This window comes from Solanum stenotomum, chromosome 12 (assembly GCF_019186545.1).
Source record: "Solanum stenotomum isolate F172 chromosome 12, ASM1918654v1, whole genome shotgun sequence".
NCBI lineage: Eukaryota > Viridiplantae > Streptophyta > Magnoliopsida > Solanales > Solanaceae > Solanum > Solanum stenotomum.
Genome location: NC_064293.1, coordinates 47509694 through 47520645, shown reverse-complemented (window position 1 = coordinate 47520645; position 10952 = coordinate 47509694). Strand labels below are relative to the sequence as shown.

At 28.5% G+C, this 10952-nt stretch overlaps 1 protein-coding gene across 1 annotated transcript; it reads right to left on the bottom strand.

Moving 5' to 3' along the window:
- Window positions 1–1011: 1011 nt before the first annotated feature.
- On the bottom strand, window positions 1012–2172 carry LOC125847481 (F-box/kelch-repeat protein At3g23880-like). Its single transcript, XM_049527091.1, has one exon. The coding sequence runs from the start codon at window positions 2170–2172 to the stop codon at window positions 1012–1014; it is 1161 nt and encodes a 386-aa protein (XP_049383048.1).
- Window positions 2173–10952: the final 8780 nt, after the last annotated feature.

Sequence of the window (10952 nt, the reverse complement as noted above, 5' to 3'; positions counted from 1 at the left end):
TTGGGTTTTGCCCGTGCTATTATCATTGCACGTGAAGTAAGTTAAATGAGAAAACCACATCAAAGGGGTGAGAACCCTTTGACATATTGCTGTTTTTAATGAGAAATCTTATGAGTAAAAATGAAGAGATACGTAAATAATTTTGTACCCACAAAGTTTATCATTAAAGTTATGTTTCATCATATTTTATTTTGATTGTAATTTATTTTCTATCATTTTAAAATTTATTACAAACAAGATAAATAAAAGCTAAAGCTATGCTAGAAAATTAATGAATTCGTATCAATGCTGTCAAAAAAATGGAGTTATGTCAAATTTTTTTGAGTTCCATAATTGATTTGTTTTGGTTGAAGAACTGTTCATTTCTTTTTAATTAATAAATGTGATTCTTTATTGTTAAATTACTTTGATATAAATTTATTTCAGATTGAATCTTACTGAAGATAAAAAAGGTCAATGTCTTAAGCCTATAATTGCCTATAACTTATAAGAATTAGCATTTAAAAAAGGGATGCATTAGTGTTAACTTTTTGTACAACATAATTTCTAATTTAAAATCGCAATCAAATATTCTTTAGAATATATGCATAAATTTATATTAAAGTGAAAAATCATTTTGAAAAAACTACTATAGTTATTAGCAAGCTGCTGTCTACACTTGTAAGTTGCCTGCTTGACATCAAACTTCGTGTCAAGATTGACAAAATTATCTTGCATTTGAACATTCTTTTTAAAAAATTATCAAATTAATTGAATGAGGATTCGTTGAAAACTAAGAATAAAATTTAAAAAACAATCCAATCGATCACTTATAGTTGTATCAACAATGCATATTGGCGTGCAAAATTAACATCAATATGAAAATAGCTAGGTGAAAAAGAATGGGACTTAAGCAACACAAGAATTCTTGACAAAATAATTAAAGTTCTAGTACTAAGTAATGGTAGTAGCCCAAACTAAATAAGGGTGGTAGGCGAAACTATTATTTATTAAAAGAAATATATGATCAATCTATTCGAGCAAACCCTCTCTTTTTCGCTTTCTAAGGAATGCCAAGTCTGTTTGTTTATGAATTGGATATGCATCAATCTCTCTCGGATTGATTAAACTTTCCATATAAACAAAACCATCTAGAATAAAGGAAAGTGGATCAATATCAAACGACCATATTTGATCGTCACATGTTCTATAAATAACCTTTATTCCTCGTAATTCATCTCGACATTCGTATCGAAGTAGCACTTTACCATCGGAAAAGCTATATACGGGTATAACTGAAAAAGCCCCATTACATGGTAATGTGAGTAACTTTATCCAAGATTCCTGAACACCATACTCTTTCATTATCCATAAATTGAAAGTGATTTCGTTACTATTAAAAAGACAAATCATACTTCCCAACACAGATATGCCCTCTTCAATAGTCACGTTTTCAGGGTATAAACCCACATTTTTTGGTAAGGGTATTCTCTTATACGTCTCATCTGAAATATTTAACGACATCATGGATTCAGAAGAATCAATACCAAGCCAGTGAAACGCTCCATTTACAAAGGACAAACATTCCTTACCATACAAAATAGAACCATCGCCGACAGGCCTAACTGAGGGCGAATAAATTTTTCTCCAGGAACCAATTTTTAGTGCTACAATTTCATCTAGTGCAGTGCCCTCGTTGTCAATCCTAAGGACTTTATAATCATCACTAGTCGAGTCATATCCCAATCCATAAGTTGATTCTTGTTCTAGCGATTCTAAAGGAGGAAGTACTATTGATTCTGACGTGGTGGGGTTCCATAGCAATAGCATTGTAGGCTGGTCCCGAGAAAGTCCGGTCCAAATCCTGATGAGAAACAAGGCATCGCAACAACAATACATTTTATAACGACTGAATGGTTTTGGAGCTGTATGTATATCATTAACAAGTAGTCGATTTGGGGATAAAGAAGTGCAATAGAAATTTAAATTTTTACCCCCAATAACAATAAGCAATTTTTGGGAATCAGGTTGATTTTTGGCATGATTGTGATGCTTCTTCTTAAAGTAAGGCTCAGCTAATAATGTCTTGCAAGATTTCGATACACATTTGAAACGAAAAAGAGACTTAACAGGAAGTTTAGTGAGAATGTCAGTAAGTATTTCCTCCTCTAGAATGTCAGTTCCCATTACCATACTGGCGAAGACGAAGAGAATAAGAGGTTTTCAAGTATAATTTAATATTGTTGCTATGTGGTTTAGGGTTAAGTGTAGATATAAACCTATTAATATTGCTGTTATGTGGTTTAGGGTTAAGTGTAGATACAAACCTAAAAGGATTGAAGTACTAATTACAGTAATTTTCTTCCATACTTTAAGGATTAGAATTCTTAATTTTCCATTATTTTTAGTGTTAAAATTTGCCCCCGAGTAAATTCGTCCTTACTCCTTGTTCCATGCCCAGCTTGGGATTGCAGTACAGAGATCGATGGCTTACAGAAGGCCCATTAAAGAAGAGAAATTAGGCCTGCTCTTCTTGCTCTCTACCCAAGGCCCAATACAAAGCCCAATGCTTTCCCCTTTTAATCACAGGCCTGCTCTCCATCGAAGGCCCAATCTTAAGCCCAGTGCTTCTCCCTTTTAAACACAGGCCTGCTCTCCACCCAAGGTCCAATCCTAAGCTCAGTGCTCTTCCCTTTTAAAGTTTAAACACTTAGCAAACATTATCATCCGAAACGAACAACACATGTCATAAACTTCAGGGAAAATTACGCTGAATAGCAAACATTTAGCTTATATTAGTTACTATAACTACATTTTGAGAATATTGTAATTTGCGACTACAGTTTTTTTTGCTATTCACCTGATTTGTATAATTCACTTGATTTGTATAATTCGGTTCCTAATTGAATAAATCCAAAATTTTGTATATATTTACCTAGCTATTTGTATACGATTTATGAAAAATTCATAATAAATTATCATGTGTATATATTGACAAGCGAAATATACATATACATATATATCTTATCAGTTTGGACTTTAGAGGCGAAATATATGTGACTGGATAAGTCAACATATGAATTTATTTATTTTAACTCATCAGTCATCTAGTAATTTAAAAAGAAAAAAAAAAGACTACATTTATAGGGTTATTGAAATTCAATAGCTATAAATATGCTATTTACCAAAAATGACTATAGTTTATATGTATATACTAGCTGTATTTGTGTAAATTTTTTTATTTTTTTTAATTATACAGTCATACAATTATAATTAGAGAGCACTAAATAAGGTATTTACTATAACTGAATCCCTTTAATTAGGTCTCTAAAATTCTCAACTTCTCAATTTTAAATTAATAACTAATAAATACCTAGTCAAATGCATATCAACTTGGATTTCAATCCGTTTAACAAAAAGATTGAGATACATCATATTCAATTCTTCAATTGTCTCCATTTGTCCCACTCCCAGTCCACTTGGGAGAAATAATATGTGAACTGGCTTTGCATAGTTGACAATAGAATCAGACATCTCCATGGCTGAATTGAAGAATGATTTCTGCAGATGAAAGCGATCAAATACCTAATATTTTAAACGATTAAGGCGTGGCCCCGATCATATTAGTTTCGTACAATTAGGTATTTGATCGCCTTCATATGCTTGTTTGGTAGTTTGAGGAACAGTAAAGGAATCAACTATGGCATCTGAAACTATATTATACATGGTGATTGTGAAGCTTGGGGCATTATGTGCAGCCAAGAACAAAGCAAAAATGATCAGGTTATATTTACAAATGTTTTCAACTGTAATTAGCTTCAAATTAACTGGAAAAAATATGTATAACCCAAACACCAGGGGAGAGTAATCTGAAATTTACTAAAGTAAAGCACAGATTTTAGTCCAGAGAAATGTCAAGCTTGCCAAATGCCTTCGTATATTTCATATTTGTAATGCCCTCATAATCTATTAATCTATTAGTCAATCCTCAATTATACGTGATACGTCTATAATTCATCGGAGTCCTATTAACATTTAGACGCTCACATGTCCAAGAGGGTGAATACACCTATGATAGGCATGTAAGGGTTAGATGAAAAGATATATAATGGCAAAAATCGAATTAAATAATTATCATTATTCTTTCTCCTGGTTTGATATCACAAAATCATCCTATAATCATTTCATAATTTCTTTGAGCTTTTCTCAAAGTCCTTTAATATGATCTTTTGAATTTCATCTTTACAAACTTCAAATCAATTTGTAGCTACTAATTTATGCTTAGTTAATCATCTATTAATTATTTTTTCGCAACAATAATCACCTAAATCACAACAAATTATCAAATTTGTAAATCAAAAATAGAGTTTAACTTTCTTCTTGAACTCCTCACAATTTAATAAAAAATAATTTCGAACCACAATAACCGAGTCCGAAATTTCACCTTCCATTTTCACTCCGTTTGTTTGTGGATTTTAGTTTCCTAGTTGGATACAAAATGAATAACTTTATATATCGTACTTCTTTTGGGTAGAAATTCTTCTTCCATTTTCTCTTATTTTATTTTTTCCCATTCGGTGTTCGAAGTTCACATTCAAAGCCTCGATTAAATTCGTATCACGTACTACGAATTCATTTAGGGTGGCACTGCTAACAAGATTTTCTCCATATCTAAGATTCGAACCCGAGACTTCTAATGAAGGATAAAGCAGTCCTACTACTGCACTACCACTTAATCAAGGATAAAACAGTCCTATCACTGCACCACGAACCCATGTTGGTTCCATTTTCTCTTATCATTCTTTAACGAAAAATAGTGTTGGGGAAATAGATATTCTTCTCTAATTAAAAGCATTCTTTTTGTGAATTTTAGTTTCTGGGTTTGATAAAAATGGGGACTTAAAGTAGTTTTGCGGTGGAATAGTTGGTTATTATTTTTAGATTATGTTTAGAATTTCACAAGAAAAAAGAAAATGAATAAAAAATGCGTCCTTCGTTCGTTTTATTTGTCATTGTTTTTTTATTTGTACATTTAAATGATCTTTAGTATTAAGTTTAAAATGATTTGGAAAATAAGCATTAAATGTTGAAGGCAAAATATAAAAAAAAAAAGAAAATATTGCTAAATTAAAAGTGACAAGTAAAAATGAAATTTATTTTAAAAATAAATAACAAGTAAAAGTGAACGGAGAGAATAATATATTGTTGTTTAGTTGAAAATTGGGTTAACTATTCATTTATTTAATATCTTCTTTAATGGACATGAAATTTTTGGGACAAATAAAGTAAGGCATATTAACCTCCTGCCTGTATCACCTGTAGTATTCCCTCTTATAGTATAGTAAAATGAATATACTTAAAACTCTCAATTTTGCTTTCTTTTTTTTTAATTATTATTTGAATTGAAGATACATGTGGGGTAACTTCATAACTAAAATTTTATGAATTTAATTTTTAACATTTATGTGTTATGATTTTAAAGTTATGGGTCCTACGTGACCTTAACTTAGTTTCAACAGATAACTATGACCTTTAATTTTGGGTGTGCACAAACAGACATTTAAATTTGCATAAAATTAAATAAGTAGACATATATGTCCCACATGACATAATATACGTAGGACACAAAATTGCCATGTAGGGTGTCATGTAGGACGAATGTATTTATTTGTTCAATTTTATTAAATTTAAGTGTCTATTTGTCCACATCCAAAGTTAAATGTCATAATTGTCGACTGACACCAAATTAAGAAGGGTAAAAACTTAAGTATACAAATTAAGTACCTTAATTACTACTATATAGCAATAGTTTTTTTTTCGTTTATATGACAATAGTTTTTTTTTCAAAAATAGGATTTAATATAAAAAAAAAATAGCAGAAAAAGTCAGCCACGATTTAAGAAGATTTTCTGATTTCCTTCAATTCTTTTACCTTCCACGATTTACTCAAATCAGTTATATATTCTCTCCCATCAAAAAAAGGTTTTTTAACAAAAATAAAACTCTCTTTCTACATGTTCTCTGTTTACTCATGGATACTAACAAATTTTCAATCCTAATTCAATACAACGAACGATGAGACGCATCAGGTATTTTAGATAAATCGCGATTGATTTGGTTTTTTTAAGTGATTATTTTAGTGATTACATGTTTTTTGTGTTACAATCTGAATTAAGGACGTTTAAAAATCACTTTTGTAGATTGAATTTGTCTATATTGAGTGGTGTAATTGATCGTGTAATTTACGTTGTTTGTATTCACCAATTTAGTGATATTTTTTTGGTAATTATTGTTTGATTTAATTTGTAGGATTTTGTGGTTTATTATAGGCTTCGTATTTCGTGAATCTGTTTTAGTAAATTAGTTGCTGAAAATAATGATGTTTTTTAGTTGGTGTATAAACAATACAGTTTATACAAAAATATTGATAGATTAATATTGTGTAATTGATAGTGTGAAAGGTGAAGATGGTTTGGTGTAATTGGTATTGCTTATTATGTTTTCATAAACAACATAAGTCATAAAAAGTGAATAAATTTTGGTATATTATTAGGAGAAATTAATATTTTATTTGACATAATATGGTATATTATGATTTAAAGGGACGTCGACATTCTTTTATATTTTTTGGTTTATATTTAGTTGGTGTAAATTTTATCAACTTGTTATTGAAGTAAATGTGTATATGGTGTAAATGTGCGAGTTTGGTGTAATATCAACTTGTAAAATTTATGGTATATATATTGAAGTATATGGTATATCAAATTTTTATATTAGGTTTTTAATACCAATAACATTCTTTTAGTTTTTGGTATATTTTGATAGTGTAGTTGATGTATTTTTTTATATATATATATGTTGAAGTAATTGTTAATTTTTTAGTTATTCATAAACAACATATTAAAGATAATATTTTCATGTAAACAAAAACAATCTGAATACAAAAAGTTTGGATACATTGAAAGCACCATTCTATTTGTAATACAGGTAGATACGTTGATTACGATATTGAAGGAGTGATATATGATGCGAACATCAAATATTCCAGCACATATTTTGGAAGTGATAATGATACCATCAATTACAAAAAAATAACCAGCCAGACCATCAAATAACGACCGTAAGAAGGGATTCAACGAAGGGAAATTCAAGTGGAGTAAAGTCACTTGTAGTAAGTGTGGTACATCAGAGCATAACAAAAAGACTTGCCCAATATTGCTTGTCAGAATTAACATTGATGTATTATTTTCAATTATTTTTTTTGTTGTTTTTTGGCAAGAATTCTGGAATTTTTTAAGAATGTTAATTGCACTTTTGTCTAACTTTGATTACTGTTGATTGGTTTATTGGTATTACATTGATCAATTAATTGTCATATCATTGGTATTGATAAGAAATAAAATGTGTGATTTTCAACTATTTGAACTACGATAAAAATTAATTAGATAGTTAAATATATTGATGTAATTATTGTCAAAACGTTGGAAATTGATTGTTAGTTAAATACAATGTTGCATTCTTGGTGAAAAACACAATACATTATATAAACCTACCACAATAAATTCATTCCATGATCAAAATATAAAGGGGCATTTTGACAACCACTGAAATACAACATTGTGATGTATTCTTCATTCATTTGAAAACAAAATGTGTAATTACTTAATATTGGTGTAATAAGCACATATACACAATCAGTGTAATTGTAGTTAAATTAGTTCACACGTCCATAATAGTAGACATATGAGTTAGCAAAAATATTGATATTATATACCAACTTCAAATCACCATAATATTGGTGTAATAATGACATATGGAAATAAAATCGGTGGTATATATTGGCTAAATTATTGGTATTATACAGCAGTCTCACATTGATGTGTGTGTGTGTGTTTTTTTTTAATGTTTTGGTCTAGATTCTAAAACTTTTATCCAACTTTTATTACAGTTGCTTGGTTTATTGGTATTTGAATGATTAACGTACACATACACAATAGGTGTACTAGAATTGTAATTAGTCCACAAGTTCGTAATGGTTCAAGAAAAAATTAAACGGAAGAAGATGGAAGGGTTTAGACTTTTGACAGAAGAAGAAGAAGGTTTGAATTTACCTAGGGAGTAACTATCAACTTTATTGGTAACATAAAAGGCTGCATTAAAACAGGAAGAAAATAAATATGATCTGCAAGGCCATTAAATGTAAAACGAGGAGAGAATAAAATCAAGGAAACGTGTATGGATGAATTTGTAATTGGAAAGATAAATTTTATAAAATTTAATATCCTAATTATACTCTACACAAAAAAGGCAGGTAATACAAAAAATATGAGAGAGAAAATCGAAAAAATTAAGAGATAAACTTGATAAAATTTAATACCCTAATTATACTCCATAGAAAAAGGCATGTACTACAAAAAATGGAGAGAGAAAAATCGAAAATATTAATTCACATAAATATGAAAATTAATTATTTTGTTATGTTTGTAAATTAAAAACTATGTTTGTAATTAAATAGAAGTATGTTGATATTTTGTTAATTAAAGTGTTAAGTAGTATATTATTGTAATTTTCACATTAAGAATCATGTTTATGTATTATGCCTACTATATGTAGTAGTAACTCTATTGAAATTTCTCTTATAAATTTATGCTCCACTTCAAAAATATTTGATTGAATTTGATCGAGATGAATTTGATACCGTGAGGGTGCACCCGCCCCTGTATGCATGTATAGATGCTCCTTATGTTCGTCTTATTTATTTAATTTTTTCAATTCATTTTAAAAAGAATATTATTTTTTTGAAACACTTTATTTTATTTTTTCGAGATATGGTTAAGATCACGATGAGGTGACCTGCAAAACTTTCGTGCAGTACAATATGGGCCCATTCTCTCCTATTGATTTTCAAGTATCTGCTTCATAATTGACCAACTATAATAAGTACTAGTACAATTTATGTCTCTTATCTAGTGGGGCAACCCTCCTATTTAATTAATACGGTAGACATCGAAATTTTATGATATTATTAAAAATAAATAAAAATCTACAGTTTTCAGAGGCTGCTTAGTTAAATTTAATATATTTTTTCGAGTTTTCAGAGGTTGCTTACTTAAATTTAAATTTTTTTCTAGAGTTTTCAGAGGTTACTTTACTTAAATTTAATTTTTTTTCTAGAGTTTTCAGAGTTACTTTACTTAAATTTCTAGCTTAGATTTCTTTTATAAAAATTAATTTTCTTGTAAAGAGACATCTCAAAGTTTCATAAACTTCTAAAATATTGATAAAAAGATCAAAGATATCATATACTCTTTTTGTCTAAGCCCCCAACATACATTAGCTATCAAATGCATTGCAAATGATTGTCTAAAATTAATCTTATATTCAAGAAATGCACTACTAACAATTCTTGAATCACGAAAGTGTTAATTAATTGATCACCTTATTAAATTAAGAAAGTATTAATTAATTTTTTCCTCTATTATTCTTGTATTTTTTTTAAAGTGTTTACATTTGTTTGAAATATTCCCAAAAAGTTTTTTAAGAGATGATCATCTTTTTATTTATGATTTCTTAAGTATTATATAAAATAAATAATTAACTAATATGAAACAGATGGAGTATTTAATTGGTAAGATTTGACAATTATCTAATCTCCAAATTCCCAACTAGGAAATATTTGAGTTTGTCTTTTTGCCAGATTTGGCTATATTTATATCACACCTACTTCTCATTTTTTCAAACACACTTGTCCTATTTTTTTATTTGTAGTAGCAAATGTAATTCATTATAAAAATAAACAATCAAATCACCTAACTCTACTGGTGCCTTATAGATAAATGAAAAATGGAAAAATGTTCTCATATACTTCTCAATTTTGTTATTTAGAGTTGATATACACGTGGTTATAAAAATAGATCATACATATTCATACTTTTTTTATACATATAACTCACAGTATACCCTTTTAATTTTTTCTATTAAAAAAACAAATCATGTAGGAGTATATTGATCTTTTTCACATATTTTATTGACTTATTTGATCCAATGTCTAATTTGAATTTATTATTTTGTTGGACAATTTATTTATTTTTCACTTATTTTCTTGTAAAATTATAGATTGCCCCAATTATTTTTTACAGATATAAAAACTAAATTATAATATAGATATATATATTTTAATATGATGAATATTGAGTTAGTAGTTTAAATTTTTCTGTGTAAAGATGGATAAGTTTTATAAAGACACACAAATGTAACCGCCATCGATGGACACCTTTTTTTTAAAAAAAAAATGAAAATTAAAAATAAGCATGGGATTCATTTTTTTCTTCTGTTTAAAAAGCTTATATTTTAAGGGAAGTTAGGGAGTGGGAGGATTTTAATATTTGGATATTAGTTGACATTAATATTTTTAGGCGAGATACCTTTTACTTATCAAAGTTAAGAACGTTTTCTCAATATTCAATTATTTTAATTATGATTAAGGCATTTATTAAATTATTTCAATCTATACCTATAATAAAAAAATTAAACGAAAAGTGTAATGGAGATGCACGAAACCTTTTATCTCTATTTAAAGCCCCTAGTTGAGCTCCCCAAAAAGCAATCACTAAAGAAGTGTTTAACCTTTGAAGGCTTGCTCCTCCTCAATTTCTCATTTACTAAGGTTCTTGTTCTTCCCTTCTCTATCTCTATGTGTTTCGATTTATATGATATACGTTAAATTTTGAGACTCAAACTTCTTTTAGTTTTGCATTTGGATTGGACATACAAGCTTTAAGAATTTCGAAAAGTAATTTAAAGAACATGCAAATAAATCATGAATATAAATTTTCTTGTTTTACTCTTGAATTTGAACTATGTTATATAAATTAAAATGGAGAAAATATATGTGTGTTCACTTTTACAGCTAAATACAATGCGTATAAATAGTTATGTAATACATTAGTATTAAGTAAATAGTATATAATTGT